Source organism: Serinus canaria, chromosome 15 (genome assembly GCF_022539315.1).
Source record: "Serinus canaria isolate serCan28SL12 chromosome 15, serCan2020, whole genome shotgun sequence".
NCBI classification, from domain to species: Eukaryota; Metazoa; Chordata; class Aves; order Passeriformes; family Fringillidae; genus Serinus; species Serinus canaria.
Window position 1 is genome coordinate 3,473,626 of NC_066329.1, and position 16,459 is coordinate 3,490,084.

Consider the following 16,459-nt stretch of genomic DNA (forward strand, 5'->3'; position numbering starts at 1 on the left):
AAAGGGGAAACCTTTTAGAAAGCTTTTGTTTGAAAGCTTTTGCACACTGGTTTTTGGTGGGGGTTTTTTGTTTTGTTTTGTTGTTTGTGGGGTTTTTCATTTGTTTGGGGGTTTTTTTTGTGGGTTTGGTTTTTTTTGTTTGTTTTTTGCTACCTCAAGGTTGTAGGTTCTCTCTCCTCTGGCAGCTGAGGGTCACAGCCAGCATGGTGGGTAACAGGGATGGTTTCCTTCTGCTCTGAAGAGAAGCTGCAGCAAATTAGAGCTGGTAACGAGGGAGGCTGAAGGTGAAGAGGGGCAGTCAGCAAGCACTTACAGCACAGCAGATCTAAGAGAAGCACCTGGACAAGAGGGGAAATGGGCTGGCAGAAGTGTGACTGACTGTGCTGGCTCACTGGGGATTCAGCTGGAGCACAGCATAACAGGAACTCTGCCTTGCTGAAGTCCTCACATCCCTGCAGCTCCTGTTCTACCCGAGTGGCTGCAAGGAGAAGTTAGTGTAAAATAGTATCCACATCATCAGGTACCATCATTGAAGTGAGCCTGCAGCAATCAAAGAGGTGATACAGGCTGAAATCAAGCTTCATCCAGAGAAGCCCTCCATAATTTACAGCACATTCAAGATCATTGGAATGATTTTCCAGTAGGAATGCTCCTGTTGAATGCACCACCTGGCAAGTTCTGTCAATCCTTATGCATAGCAGAACAAGGAGAAACTGAGCACTTGAGGCCCTTGCCCAAACACGCTGTTGCCCTCCAGCACCCTGCACAGGGATGACTGACATCCAAGAGAACTGGTATCACTGGTGCATGCAGGCCCTACTGGTTTCTGCTCCTGCATCTTGGGACTGGGAGAAATTACTCTAAATTAATTCACATCTGTATTTAAAAAAAAAAAAAAAAAAGGTGAGGGAGGGGTGATCCTTTAAAGTCAGGTTTTATTTGTCTTTGCTCTCTTGTGTAACAGAATCCTGCTCTTCTTCTCTGCACACAAGTCTAAATAAATGGCACCACAGGAAAAGAACCATTTCCCTCTAGTGTACTTGTTTGGACAAGGAGGCAGACTGGACCACACAGGCTCTCGTCCTAATCCTCTCCCTCTTCTCCTGCGTTTAGAGCTTTTCCTTTGGCTGTTGATGCTCCTAAAGTTAATGTCTTACCAATAATCACTGATGGAGGATGTGCAACTGCTAAAGCTTCCTGGTGAGCTCTGCACGTCATCTCTTCATTTCCTCGTTGCCCAAAACACGTCAAGATTAAAAGCTGTTACTGCCCTATCACGCACATCCTTTGCTTCTATCCTTACATCCCAGAGCAGCTGAGTGAGCAGGTGCTGGGCCCTGCTGGCCCAGATCGAGGAATTGTGTTTTCAAATCTGTGCAGACAGCAACTACAGTCTCTGCTGCGATTCCTCTGTGTGTGGGTTGTCCCTGCATGTCCTCCTGTCTGGCTCCTCTCCTGCTGGATGTGAGAAGGGCCTTGCTGCAGGGATTACCTCAGCCTGGGCTGTCCCATTAGGAGCTCACACACAGCTGCATCCCACACCTGAACTCCACTGAAGTCTGGTCTGCAGACGCATGTGACCAGCAGCCTGAAGCAAGGCACAGGGGTCACAGTTCTCAGCACCTCTAACTTTGGCACTGGTTATCCAGTGCCATGTAGTGACAAATTTAGCATAACAGGCAGTGGCTGGCAGCTGCTGTCATTTTGCCACTACCAAGCCATTCCAACAGTCCAGTATAGCAAAAGCCCCAGGCTGCCCTCTGAGCACAGGTTGCCTCCTTCCTCCTGCACTCACAGCCATCACTTACAAACCTCAGTCCAGCCTCAGTGCACTATACTTTGTCCAAAGAAGAATCAGCACATTTTAACTAGAGGGTCAGTTACTCATTGGTGAGGAAAACCTCCATCAATAGCCTCGTTCAAGAGGGTCAAACTCCATCACTGTGCACCATCATGATGCACTTGGGGCAGTGTGCTGCTCCAGGCAGCTTCCTCAGCCTCGGTAGGCCTTCAGCAGCTGGCCTGCGATCACCAGTCTCTGGATCTCACTGGTCCCCTCATAGATCTCGGTGATCCGAGCGTCGCGGTAGTGCCGTTCCGCTGGCATCTCTGTCACATAGCCCATCCCACCCAGGATCTGGATAGCCTGAAACAAAGGCAGCAGCTTAAAAAGAAAGTGGGGTCAAGAAATCTTTTCTACAGAATGCACATGCACAGAAACAGCCATTTTGAGAGGAACTGAGCCCACTGCAAGCATGATGGGGAGGGTGGGACACATGGGGATGACTGCAGTTCATTTGTGATCGTAGGAATACACAGGGTTGATCTGGGTTAAGAAAAATATGGATAGTCCAGATGGGCAGTTCATTGCTTCAGAGGTATCTGTTAGATAAGATGCTTTTATGAAAGACAGGGGACACTAAACCAAGGAACAGAGGATCTCATCCAGGTGCAGTAGTGATGACTAGTGGCCCCATGCTCTCTCCCACACTGCTGCTCCTTAAAACTGCCACTGCCCTGGACAGCAGCAGGCAGAGGCCACTTGATTAATACAGCTGCCACAGGCCAGTATAAACCCCTGCCATCCTCCTGCTTCCCCACAACCTGTGAAGATGGTTGTGCTAAACAGCTTCAGCCATAGGGTTGGTTGCTTGCTTTGGTTGGTGTGTTTCCAATATAAATCAGTGAATTCCACCTTCCCAAAGAACCTGTGAGACATCCAAAGTCCCTTCCCATACGACATATGTCAGAACTGTCAAATGATAGTTACCTGATGAGCAATGTACGTTGCAGCTTCTGATGCAGCCAGTTTGGCCATTGCCGCTTCCTTTGGGGAAGGAAAACATCACTGAGAGTGCAGCTGTCACAAAAAGGAACTCCTCACCTGCAGAAGGAGCTTGAACACTCACAGAGCAGCTGTGCAGAGAGACAGGCCTGATAATGGTGCCAGCTGAGAGCAGCCACCCCTGTCCTGTTGGTTACAGCCAGTGCACAGCTCAGGGGGCTGCCCAAGGGTGGGCAGCAGGCCCAGGACCTGCAGGGGGTGACACCCCAGCAGTGCTGGCCAGCCAGGGGCTGAGCACAGCAATGCTCTATGGACTGCGGCTCCCTAGCTTTGAGCCTGTGTCCTGTGCTGTGGCTGCTGGACAAAAGCAGGGCTGGAAATACCTTAGTGAAGGGCTTTCCATTGTCCTTCAGCATAGCAGCTCTCCAGGTCAGCAGGCGTGCACCCTCCAAGGCCACAGCCATGTCTGCCAGCTTGAACTGCAACAACAAACAGTGCCTTTGGTCCAGGGCCTCTGCCTGCACAAGGGGACAGCTGAACTCTTTCACCCTTGGGGCTATCTAAGGAAAAGGAGCCTCTGTCCCAACAATTAGTTGTAATAGCATTTGAAAACAGAATTATCACCCTGTTTACCCCAGATGGTACAAAGTGCACTGAGTGCCTGATACCACACCCGCACGGACTTTCCACCAGCCCCAGCAGCCTGTGGAACTGCCCCCTGTGCCCTGCTCATACCTGCACTGCCTGAAGTTTTGTGATGGGTGACCCAAAGGCCATTCTCTTCTCAGCATAATCCACAGCACAGTCCAGAGCTGCCTGTGCTATTCCAAGTGCCTGTGAGGCAATACCAATCCTTCCTCCATCCAGAGTTTGCTGAGAAAGACACGAAATACATGTAAGTCATACTTGAGCAAGAATAGTACACACATGTTTCTGATGTTGCTGGAAAGCAGCTGTAGCCTTAAAAATCCTCTGGTCAGAGACCTCCTTGATCCACTGTGTTCCCAGTTATGCAGGAATAGAGAGCTGTAACAAGCACTTCCACTGCAGAGAGAAGGCAGGAGTTCAACAACAGAAGGAGAAAGGAGAGGGATTGCTTACTGGCTGGGAGAAAAACAGAGGGAGCAAAATAAGGGAAGCAGCACAACAAGGATCTGCTCTGGAAGGGGCTGGAAAGAACTCCTCAGGCAGACCCAACACATTCTGCAGCTGATTTTACTTTGGAAATCTGGTCAGTTTTCCTTTTTTACCCTCATCCTTTGGACACACATGGGAAAGAATTTTTCAAACCCATCAGTGAACCCAGTCAATTACCTGACTTCGCTCAAACATCTACTCTGCCCCTCTGTGCACAGGAAGAAATTGCAGCACAAGGAGAAAAGGCTTCTCAACCCTAGGCTGAAGGTCTTTAAAAGAACCTGTCAGTCACCAGCCACTTTTAGTTCTGGACATAATGGAATGGGCTCTGCTCCAGAGAGCTCGACCCAAAATGTCAGGCCAACAAAGGGTGTTTTGCCCCTCCAGAGAGAGCAACAACCACTCTCAAAGGACAGTGCTTCACTGCAGGAAACAAAGCTGTTCCCAGATGCCTTGCTCCTCCTCAGAAGTCACATGCATACCATAACTCAGCTGTCGTTCACCTTTAGACACCCTGCAGAAGTTGTCACAGGCCTCCAGGACAACCTTCCTCTGCCCCGGTACTCACATGGGGAAACGCCATGTTTTCCCTTTATCTATGGGTACAACTGGAGGAACAGAGGATTGGGAAAGAAGAAAAATTAAAATATACTGCCCCTACTGACACAGCACCTCAGTGGTATCAGCATTGCTCCAGCTGAGAACTGCCAAAATAAAAGTGCTGTCAAAGATCTGTGTAAATTAAACATCCATCAAGCCCTGGGAATGATTCCTCCCATGTTGGCAAGAAGGGTCAACAGCTTAACACGACACAGAACAGCATATACAAGCATTCCTCACTGAAGTGACTGCCTCTGGAAATGGTTTACATAATGGTAAGCTTGGGAACTACATCTGTACACCCCCACAGCTGCACCCTCTTACCATGGCGATTTTGAAGCCCATTCCTGGCTGCCCCAGGAGGTTTGCCTTGGGTATCCGGCAGTCTTCAAATATCAGGTTAGCAGTGGAAGAGGCTCGGATTCCCAGTTTGTCTTCTTTCTTCCCCAGTGACAGCCCAGCTGTTGGCATGGGAACCAGGAACGCACTAATGCCCTGCAATGAGACCCAAACTCTTAGCAACGGTGTCTTCTTACCTTCCCACTTCCTTGGCTGTCCACAGCCTCCCTCCATTTTACATAAAAGCCACATGTCCAGGTAACCAGGAGGAGGGAGAGGAGAGCTGAGACAGAACAAAACCAGCATGCATCAGCCCCTCCTCTGGTCAATGCCTGCACGGCTCTAAAAACAGTCCCAGCAGTGGCAAGTGCTTCTCCACAACTCCTTCACTCCCACCCCTTTTTCCTGACTGATACAAACTATCTCACCTTGTGCTTCAGGGATTTATCCGTGGTAGCAAACACCACGGTGGCCGAGGCGTCCCAGGCGTTGGTGATCCAGGCCTTGGTACCGTTCAGAACCCACTCATCCCCATCCAGGCGCGCCACTGTGGAGGCTGCACCTGCGTCGCTGCCGTTTCCTGAGCAAAGCAGCAGAAACCAACCTCAGGTGATCAGTGACACACTGGGGGCAAACCCCCCACCTGCACCCCATCTGACCAAGTCACCTCTTGAACTGTGGCAGTGTCACCACTGTCCCTCCCACAGAACAGGGAAAGGCCCACGTGTGCAAGATGTGTTCAGAGCTCTGCTCACACAGAATGAGTCTTTTTAGCAGGGATCACAGGATGGCAGTTCATGCCTTGGGTACTGAGACTCCACTCACACAGAACTGCTATAGACCACCCTTCTACACTGTTCCAGTTTCAAAGACCTAAAGCCCATCCTAGACCTGACCAAGGAAAGAAGCTACACCACATCCTTTGCAACAGGGACTGGTAACAGTCACATCACCTGGTTCACTGAGGGCAAAACATCCAATTTTCTCTCCACTGGTGAAGGGAGCAATCCACTGCTGCTTCTGCTCTTCAGAACCAAACTTGAGTATTGGCCCTAAATACAGGGACTTTAAGAATTTAGTGCTGTTAGAGCCTCTTGAAGGTACAACCAATCGAGTAGCTCTCTAATGTGCTCTCCAACACACCAGAGAAGCCAGCACAGGAACAGATGCACTTCTCCCAAACAGCCCTGTGCCACGCCAGCCTCACACTCACGTTATTGACGCTGACGATGACGCCCGTGGACGCGCAGCCCCTGCTGATCTCCTCCACAGCGATGGAATAGGCCAGGTAGTCGAGGCCTGCTCCTTTGTACTTCTCTGGCACGTCCATAGCCAGCAGCCCCAAGGCACCCATCTTCTTCACCTGCACATGGGAAATGGACAGGTCCCATCCTCTGCAGCACCACTGTGCCACCAAACACACACACATGGAGAGCAAGACACGTCATGAGAGGGCTACACCCCAGGGAAAAGATGCACACAACTCCTGGTGAAATGGGAACCTCAAGAAACTGGTAAGTGTCCCCAGATCCCAGTGACTTTAGCAGGAGCTGTACAGAGTCACTGCTGTTTAGGCTCTTGCTTGTTTAAAGAGCTTTCTTCAGTACTGGGAAGGGGGGAGCCTTCTGAAGGTGAAATATGGAGAAAGAACTCCACCAGCATTTCCTCAGCCTCCCACCAAAGCTCTACCCTTGCATGTCTCCTGTCAGTAGAAATGGGAAATCTAGCTGATAAAAATCATTAGAACTTTACCTTTGAGTCTGCTGAGCTTCAGCCTAGGACTGCACAAAGGAAGAATTTTACAGAATGAATGACTGCAGGGGTGCAAGATCATTTTTTTCATTCCCAATAAAGCCAGATCTTGCTTCCCAGAAAATTTTTTTTTGTTAGTTACATTGCAATCAATCCACCCCAAGTTCCCCAGCTAGACCCCATGCTTTGCAACCATAAACCTCTGCTTGATTTTAGAGGAACTAGAGAGAATTTTTAGATCCATAATTCCCCTCCTATGTGGGCACCCAAAACACCAATCCTCTGCATTAAATGCAGAAGATGAACAAGACAGCCACTGGTTCTATGTATGTCGCTTCATCTTATTAAACACTTGTTTGCATCTTGAATTTTCCCCTACACATTCAAGTCAAAAGATTCAGAATCAAATGTAAAATTCTCAGAAGAGAACAGTAAGGAGTAAAGTTATTTTCTTCCTTAGGGTAAGTGTGACTTTCCTGGCTACCATCCTTATACCTTAACAGAAAAAGGAATGTGACAGAATTCTCATGCCTTTGACAGTGTTTGCCTGGAGTCTCTTGGCTAATGTTAGTCTCTTGGCTAACAGGATCTATTTTGCTGGAGCTTTGTATTTCATTGCTTAACATGCACAATTGTGTGTCTTTCCACAAGAAAAATCATTAGTTTGGCTGAAATTTCAATTTATTCACAGACCCAGAGGATGAGCAGCATGTACCTCCTGATCACTTTTTTCCACCATCTGAAATGCATTCCTGTCATCTATGATTCTTCACCATAAACCAATATGTGCAGCCTGCAAAAGTATTCGATTAATTTTATAAATCAGTTTTATAATTTTTTATTACAGCCCACAGCTAAGTCAGTAAGAGAACTAAAAACTCAGTGGTACTAAAGTCAGCTACACAGAACCACAAATAAAAGTGAAGAGCTCAAAACGCCCTGTGGGAATTACAATGTCCACATTCACAGCAACGAGTTGGTCGAAACTTCAATTTTCTGCTAAACCGGAGCTAGATGTACGTTCTGCCTCAGCCCCAGTGGTCCTGCCCCAGGGCACTAGGACAGGGATCTCTGGATGTGCCTTCCCTACCCTAACACCCACCTGCTCGGCCGGGAAGCGGTGCTCCTTGTCCAGCTGCGCTGCAAGCGGCATCAGCTCCTTCTCTGCGAAGTCCCGGACCGTCTGCCGCAGCATCTGGTGCGTCTCGGGCAGCTCCGCGCTCTGGTACACGGTGTGCAGCCGGCGGCACCGCAGGGCCAGCGCTGGAAGCGGGGAGGGAACTCAGCGCCGACGCTGCCCCTCACACCGGCCCAGGGGTGGGCGCCGGCCCGTGAGGGGCTCTGAGGATCCCCCCACCCCGGGCCACCTTCCCGCGCCCCGCGGCCGCAGCTGCGGCCCGGCTGAAGGGCGGCGCCACTCCCGCGCCTAAGGGGATTCGCCTCAGGCAGGCCCTGAAGGGCACCGGGACGCCGCCTCCCACGCAGGCCGCGGCCCCTTCCCGCCCCTCCCGGGTGCCCCGCAGCGCCCCCGAGCAGCCGCAGCAGAAGGAGACCTCTCCCCCGCCCTCACCCCGGGGGGCTCCGCCGCAACGGGACAAGACCGCCGCCATCGCCGCTGCCGCCATGGCGCCGCCTGAGGGAGCGCGCGGCCGGGCGCGCACGCGCCGCCCCCCAGCGGAGCGGCCGCTCCCGCCCCGCCCCCGCCGGGCCGCGCGCGCCACCAGGAGAGAGGGAAGGGAAGGGAGGGAAGGAAGGGAGGGAAGGAAGGTCCTTTATTTCGACTGCTGGTGACAAAACCACGGGTGTACAAATACAGCGGCACCGCGGGGACACCACGGCCACCAAGACAGCCCCGCGGCGCTGCCAGGGCCACGGGAGCAGGGTCCGAAGGGGACAGCACAGAGGAGTCCACGTGCCAGCAGCCCCGAGGCCACACTGTGAGAGATATAAATATAAATGTCCTGTAACAGCACTGGGATCCAGTGGGGCGGAGAGGGCGTTTGCTGGTGTTCATTGTCCTGCTGCTGCTGAAGAGGAAGAGGTGCTGACTCCACCACCAAGGCTGCCATCACTCAGCCCTGTCCTCGGCAAGGACAGGAGACGGCAGTGTTTGTGTCCGAGGGTCATACCTGACAGCGAGCCAGGCTCGGGGGTAGCACGAAGTAGCTCCATGTCACAGAACAGCAGGGCAGAAGACTGGGAAACAGCTGAAGGTGATGTGATGAAACAGAGCTGAGAAGTAGAATTGCTACATTTGGACCTTACTGCTTCACGACCACCTTCCTCCTTCATTTCTGACTACTAAACACTTGTTTTATTCTTCCTGAACCCTCAGATAATGGAATAAGCATCCCCAAGCACCAGAGAAGAGGCTGCTGCTCCTCTGCAAAAGAGACATTGAAAATCCTCAAGTACACACACAAGACATTTCCTACCAAAAACAGAGGACGAGGACAGAAGTACCCAGTCCATACAACAAGAGATGACCTTCCTTCACAAGGTGCAGTATGTATTCCACACTCAAGGCATGAAAATAGTGCTCCAGGAAGTTTGCTGGCATGGATCCAAAGCTCTTGCCTCAAAAATGTGAAAAAGAGGTCCTGGTAATAAGAGGAAAAATACTGGAAAAAACATACTATGAGTCTGTGGGTTTGGTCCCTTTCTTTTTGAAGTTTTGAGCCAAACTCAATATGGTCCCAACTTTTTTTCTTTTTCCAACTCAGCACAAAACCTGAGAGAAATAGTCTTTGATACCTTTTTCCTTGCTCAAACTCCAACTGACACTGCAAGCATCTCCTCTGCCTGCAGCACCAAGTTACAACTGACCATTTACTTGTCAAGGATGTGATCCCAGTGGAATTTCTTCCAAGCTCCCTGGCATGAGTAGCTTTGACCTATCAGTAAAACACCAGAGCACACAATCCAGAAGGAAGCTGGTCTGCTAAACCATGTTTACCAAAGAAATCATACCTGCCACAAAGAAAAGAGGCTTTATAGAGAAAGTACCTAAGAAAAAAGGAATCCTAGGAAAGCTACTAAAGTGGGGACAGGAGTTTGGAAATCCCTGACTTTCTGGATTACAATCAACTTTTTCAGTGCTGGGTTGCCCTCTTGTAGGGACTTTCTTTTTCCTGCAGCATGCTTTTAGGACAAAGACCTTCTGATTTGGCAAAGCAAACTCACTCACTAAAAGCTGCGGGAAGCTACTGCTCACTGCAAGTGGTTTTCCTCCACTTCTCCCCTTTATTGCTGAATAGCCAAAACAATCACCAGTGTGAAAGCAACCGCTTCCGTGCCGTTCCCTCCTCTCCGCCGCTGGCCAAGGACAGGAATTCCCTTTTCCTACCGGGACCCAACACCGGCAGCGCGCTCCCGCCGCCAGCAGATGGCGCGCGCGCGCCGTGCGCGCCCCCGCCGGTGCCTGCCCGCCCTGGGGACGAGCCCATCGCCTTTGAGGGACCTTTACAGTGACAAGAGAAACAGATGGGAATCGTCACACTCCTAAGAAAAGCGAGAGGTTGCTTCGTGTAGAAAGGGTGATAAATGTGTGTTTAAAGGCACCTGGATTTATACTACATACAAAATTCAGTTCAATATACTAAAATTTGCCGGGGAATAACGAGTAGGCTCTTCAGACACCATTTCTGAACACTTCAGGATGAAAAGCACACTTCCAGGCAGTTCTGCTTTGTTGTGAGTACCTTAGAGCACAGTGTGCCACCTCAGAGGCACAGCGTGAGGGCTGTGGAAGGTGTTCACTGTAAGAGGCAGCTCGAGGTTCACCTCAACAGCAGCTTTAACTAATCCTGAAGATCCTAAACAAGATTGCATTAGTGCCTGTGGAGGTGCTGTAGGGTGGCAGAACAGTTCATCTTTCCATCAGGCAGACCCTGCCCCTCCACATTCCCAAGACATTTGTTGTGGTTGCTTATGATTAATGCTCCACCCAGAACAGGTCATTTGTTGTGGTTAATCATAATTAAGTATCTTCCTAAGAGCTGGAGATTCATTCATGGCTGCTACCCCACACACTCTCACTGCTTACTCTGATGCCAGCTGATGTTCCAGCCAAAGTTACTTTCACTAATCTGGAAGTAAAGGCAGTGGTTTCCTATTGCTGTCTGCATTAAAAGGCTCTAGGCTCTGATGTCCACCCCACCTGACCCTGCTAAAACACAAACTACACTGAATCCCTCCTAACACAACAGGTAACCATTGAAGAGTTAGGTTTAAACTGTCTCAAGAACAAATGGAACTAGTATTAGGAAAGGTCTCCAGTCTAGACACAACCTAACTCCCCTAACAAGAGACACAACTGACCAGCCCAGCATGGGGACAGGAAAAGTACCAGTCTTGAGAGCCAGCACAACTGGAAAAAAAGGGTTTGATCGATGAGATTTTGCACAGTTGGGAGCTTGCCCCAGCACAGCTACTGGCAAGACACAGGTCCTCCTCTTCCCACTGCATGATGCTATCTCCCATTGCCAGATCCCAAACACAGCTGTGGTATCAACCTTGGCAGCATGACTTCCTAAACCATAAATAAGCAGCTGAGCAGGCAGAGCAGTGATGGGAACAATGAAAAAGAGAACCACATACATTCTCACTTTCCTAGAATCCCACTCCATAATACTGAGTGATCTGACCTGGGAAGCTTTTAGCTACTAATATCCCCACTGCAACAAAGAAAATGAGCTGGTCCTGCTCACAGTAATTCTGACAGACCAGTCAGGGTTACAAGTACAGACTGAAGCCTAGGAAGCTCTGCTTCCTACTCATTTTTCAAGTGATTTTCCACATTCTCCCTTTTTCCTCTAAGCCCCACTAGAGTGACACCTTCACCCCAGCCAGGGTGACAATGTGCTGTCCGCCTAAAAAGCAATACATTCTGTACCAAGGGCAAAAAATTCCTACAAAGGGAAGAAGGAGAAATGGTAAATATAGTGAGATTAACTTCAGCTCTAAGGTTGACCCCTGAGCTCCAAAATTCAACAGTTCGCTCACAAAAGCTCAAAGAGAAATGCTATCAGAGGGACAGCCCCCTTTTTCCCCTATCTCGTATCTCTAGTGAAATCTCTGGCAAAACAGAGCTTAACTGTTCATAGTTAAGCTCAGGCCTCCAGAGCAGATGGAATATTCCTGCACTGCTTAGAAGCTGAATTAGTCTCTTTCCCACTGGAGAATATTGGGATGCACCCTAAAAAACAATGTCAGCAATGCCACAAACAAAACCACTGCCACTGAAGAGATGATCTATCCAACTGAACAAAAGATCTGCTCTTCAAGCATCGCTGGCTACTAGAAGGGGTTAAGATTTTCCTGCTAAGGAATAGCTTAACACAAACAATCTGACCTGTTGAAAAATGATATTCACCCAAAAGGTGAAACATCAGAAGCACTAAAGGTGCAAACTAACTAGAAAGACTAAGAGCAAGAATTGTCTAAGAGTCCCTCTGATCACTGACCTAACCAAGGTTATCAGAAGATAGCCAGGAACAGAGAAGGAGAGACAGGAAATGCTGAGTCCCAGAGAGAGAGGTGTTGCAGGGAGATTTCCTTTCAGGAGCCGTCGTCTTTGCTTCATGTTCTCAGCCTCACGCACAGAGAAAAAGTTTGGCAAGAAGCCTTGTTGCACGAGACAGCAACTCCAGTCCACTCCTGCACATCTGGAATGGTTAAGGGCATCACAGCATCCAGCAGACAGAATGATTATTGTCCTCCATTGTAAGCATAGTCAGCCTTGTTGTGCATAATCAACTTGTTGTCCACAAAGTAAAAGCTGTCCGAGCGCGTCTCGTACGGGTTCTCCACCATCAGACGGACTGTGAAAGAGAGAGCTCCGTTACCTTCAACAGCCAGCCACAGCCAGGATAAAAAGCCCTCTGCCACTCCACTGGATTTACTAGGCTGATGCTCTGCCCTACCAAAGGAAGAGAAGCAAACTGCTCTTCTGAGCTTACTACAAAGGCTGCAGCCTGCCCTTCCCTTCTTCCCTTTCACAGGACAAGTGCTGTCAAAAGCAGACAGAGGGGGAATGAAGTAACCTCACTCAAAATAACCTTAGAAACTGCCAGAGCCATGAATGGAGCCAAGCATCACATCCGTAAGCAGAAGGAGCTCGTTTGTGGCACTCCCCACACGTACACAGGGAGAATGAAAACCCCAAACCTTCCCCACAGCCAGGCAGCCCCAGAAGGGCCCCTGTGCCTCTGCTCCAGCTACCCCCTGAGGTCAAACATACCCTGTGCAATCTGTATTTGCAGAGATCTTGAGAGGCTTAAAAACAGACCTCAGGGAAGAACCAGTTCTGTTCCAAAGCAGGAGGCTCTAGCCCTAACAAGCAAATGCCAAAAACAGATGGGTGGCTATAAAAAGAACCCTTTCTTTGGTGTTTTGTTTTCTTCTGGGCTACACTACAAGGCATCAGGCATGTCAGTAGTGCCCTGTGACTCTGATCAGTTCTTGCAGCCTGTGACTTAGCACAGGTTGTCTTAGGCTTTCATTTTCAAAGGAGGAGACTTTGCAGCACAAATCTCTAATTCAGAGAAGATTACACATTGCTAAACTGGGAACCTGTATCTGTTTGTTCCTGTCCCAGTCACAACTTCTTTCACAAGTAGAGGGAGAGAATGCACATACAAACAAAACACCACTCAGTGTGGCAAAGGAGGTACTTACTAAGGTCTTCTGAGAGCTGAGGGAATTCATAAATGTGTTCACATGTGTTCCTGCTACTGGGGATGCAGAAGCCAAAATCAAAATCAAAGTTCTTCAGCAAGCGATCTCGGAAGTAATGCCTCTCAATCATTCGGAAGTTTGACACTGGCTTTTCTCCCACTGTGAATTCCACTCTGCATGGAAGAATCAGGAAAAAAACAGCTGTTAGGAAGAACAGAGCCTTGGGCTTGAGGCTACACTAGAGTTCTCTACAGAGAGGTTGATATTTGTAGTCTAAGAGGGGCTCTCTCGAGTCTTTGACCCAGTTTTATTATAAACTGTCAAGTAACACTCAGTAAACATCCAATTTTCCCTTCTTTCCATGAACTCATACTCACGTTGCACCAACAGTCCGAAGACGGAGAAACGCTGGGGTGAACTGGTACCGAACAAAGCGCCCTGCACTCGCGTCCAGATCACTGCTGTCATCCTCACCCTCCTCAGCGTGCTCTAGAAAACACCAGCCTGGAGTTACTCTGCTCGGAGTGTACACCCGAGGTGACACTGGCTAGTGGGTGTATCAGGACAAGCTGCCTACTGCTTAGGTACTGAATGTAAACACATTTAATAATTGGTCTGAGACTTATACTGGCAAGAAGTAAAAGATAAAAGACTTGCCATGACAGTTGGCCCAGCCATGGTGGCTCCAGAACTAGAGCCACCCCTCCCCTCAATCTCACGGGATATCCCCCCTCAAAACTGCCAATGCACATGAACTAATCTCTTTTATAACCAGCCCAAAAAAGGAAGATTGCCAGTCGATAGTTCTCTCCCATCCAACAATAATCACATTTTTATCACGAGTTTCTCAGCATAGATAAACTCAGTCCTATGCTCAAAGGAGAGGAATTTAGTCATCAGGACATATACCAAAGGACCCTTCTGCTTGGCTTGCAGGGGTTTGTAATGCAACCTCTCAGCTCTCTTGAGTCTCTCTATCCTCCCTGCAACATTTGCATGCTGTACCTGAAGCAGACGGCTTGGCAATTTCAAAAAGTACTGTTCCAGTTTCAAGGTCCCGGATCTTAAATCTGGTGAAGTCAATGTTGTAAATGTTGTCCTCAGGTTTGCATAAATAATCTAGAAGAGAGAGAAAATCCATAGTAATATTTCAAAAGACCTGTGATCACTTACCAAATGAATTTCCCTTTTTGTCAGCCCCAGCCCGATAAGACATGTAATGCTCGTTGTTTTGCAGAAGCTTCATGAAAGCAGGACAAAATTAAGGATGTGAGAAACAAAGGCATGGTAAGTGCCAGGTAGCAGAGTAAGAATGAGATGCGATCGGGACAGAAAAACAAAGATCAGCAGCCCAGAGGAAAAACAAAACCCAAAAAGCCTCAAACAAATCAAAACCCACAAACAACACAAAAGTCCCCAAACTTTCTGGAAGTTGTACGGGAGCTGCCGGCGGGCGCACCCCGATCCGCCGCGGCCAGCGCGCCCGAGCCGCCGCGTCCCCCGCCGGCAGCGCCGGGCCGAGCCCCGCCGCTCCCCACGCCGAAGGCCCGGCCCGGCCCCGGCGGCCCGGCCGGCAGAGCCCCCGCCGCTCCGGGAACCGGCCCGCACTCACTCTCCGTCACCCGGCACAGCCCCAGGACGTGTTCGGGCCGGACGGTCTCCAGCGCCAGCAACTCGGACTCGGTCCAGGGCTGCCGTGGCGGCGCATCGGCCGATCCACGTCGGCCCCGCAGGCGACTGAGCGGCCCCGCGGACCCCGGCGGCAGCTTCTTGTCCGGCCCCGGCGCCGCCGCCGCCGCCCGCGCCCTGGAGCCGCTCATGGCCGCTGCCAAGATGGCCGCCGCCCGCCTCGGTAGCTATGGGAGCGTGGGGCGGGGCGGGGGCCGTTGCCAGGCAACCCCGCGCCCGAAGCTCAGCAGGGCCCGCCGCGGTCCCGCCCGGATGGGTGACCCGAGAGCCGCTCCGTGAGGGACGCAGCGCGACAGGCCGGGTCGGAAAGCTGGGTTACATGAGGGAAAATAACACAAGGAACAAACAAAACCGGCCCCACTCCCGCTGCTCCCGGCCGGCTGCCAGCCCGCGTCCCGCTCCCGCCGCACCGCCCGGGGTCACCCCTCGCTGGCCACCTGGGCTCCCGGCGCTGAAGGCACGGCCTGAGCCGGCAGCGCAGCCGGTGACACGGAGGGCAGGTGTCCCCCGAGAGCCCCGCTCTATTCAGGGGACGGTGACGAGCACTTTTCGGGAAGGGGCAGCGTCAGCAGGAGGATGCCATGGAGGGCACACCATGCTCCTGCCCGGGGACACCCCAGCTGCTGTCCCTGGGGAGCGGGACAGCGACAGGGCCGTGTGCCCTCGGCTCAGTCTGTTTCACGGCCACACACCGGAGGTGGCAGGGGCAGATACCGGACGAGTCTCCCCAGCCCGGTGGGAAAAACCGGGGAGGACGTACTTGGAGGGACTCAAAGTATGTGTTCCTTCCCAAAGAGGGGCCACAGTAGGCACGCAAGAGCTGCCAAGAGTCACCTCCAGCCCTCTGGGGAACTGGGGCAAGAACAACAAAACATCTGCATCCTCTTTTCGGACTTCAGCCAACACTGAACATGCTCATGATGACTGGAAGCAGATTTTAAGCAGTGATTTGTGACGCTTGCTGTGGCTTGTGAGTAGCACATTCCTGCTACTGCCAGCCAAATGCTGTGTCACAAAAAACTGCCTGCACCAGTGCTCCTAAATCCTCCCCGCTGCATGGGCTTGGTGCCTCTATCCCTAAGGAAGGACAGACCCAGGTCTTCCAGAAAAGAACCTTCTCTGCATGGGACCAGGAGCACAAAGCTGCTGCTTTCTCTCTGCTCCAGCTCCAGCCCCAGCTGCCTCTGACACGGTTTCAAGCTGAAAGGGGGGCAGCTTGCAAAGCCCAGAAAGCAGATTACATCTCTGGTGCTCCGGCTGTGAGCAGGAAGCAACAACCACATCAGCACTTTTCAGAGGATGTTGTACCATTCGATTTGCACTTTATCACTCAAAACAATGGGCAAGAGATCACCAGGGCTGGACTGGAGGCAGAAGCACGGTGCCACCCAGCAGTCATCCAGGCTCAGCCTCCCTCATGTGGGTGTAAACCAGAGGGGGCTCCTCTGCCCCCACCACCAGAAAAGAGGAACCATCTCA

At 50.9% G+C, this 16,459-nt stretch overlaps 2 protein-coding genes across 2 annotated transcripts; both read right to left on the minus strand.

Annotated features, from left to right (window-relative positions):
* Positions 1 to 915: 915 nt before the first annotated feature.
* On the minus strand, positions 916 to 8,258 carry ACADS (acyl-CoA dehydrogenase short chain). The gene is made up of 10 exons (XM_050980630.1): positions 8,184 to 8,258; positions 7,716 to 7,876; positions 6,075 to 6,224; positions 5,815 to 5,926; positions 5,290 to 5,441; positions 4,847 to 5,017; positions 3,521 to 3,658; positions 3,169 to 3,264; positions 2,771 to 2,827; positions 916 to 2,146 (listed from the first exon to the last, which is right to left on the minus strand). Exons 1-10 carry the CDS (start codon positions 8,236 to 8,238, stop codon positions 1,994 to 1,996), a joined length of 1,245 nt encoding a protein of 414 aa, XP_050836587.1. The 5' UTR covers positions 8,239 to 8,258; the 3' UTR covers positions 916 to 1,993.
* Positions 8,259 to 8,363: 105 nt separating this feature from the next.
* Positions 8,364 to 15,126, minus strand: UNC119B (unc-119 lipid binding chaperone B). Its single transcript, XM_030233023.2, has 5 exons — positions 14,904 to 15,126; positions 14,297 to 14,410; positions 13,669 to 13,780; positions 13,292 to 13,464; positions 8,364 to 12,435 (listed from the first exon to the last, which is right to left on the minus strand). The coding sequence occupies exons 1-5, from the start codon at positions 15,109 to 15,111 to the stop codon at positions 12,323 to 12,325; spliced, it is 720 nt and encodes a 239-aa protein (XP_030088883.1). The 5' UTR covers positions 15,112 to 15,126; the 3' UTR covers positions 8,364 to 12,322.
* Positions 15,127 to 16,459: the final 1,333 nt, after the last annotated feature.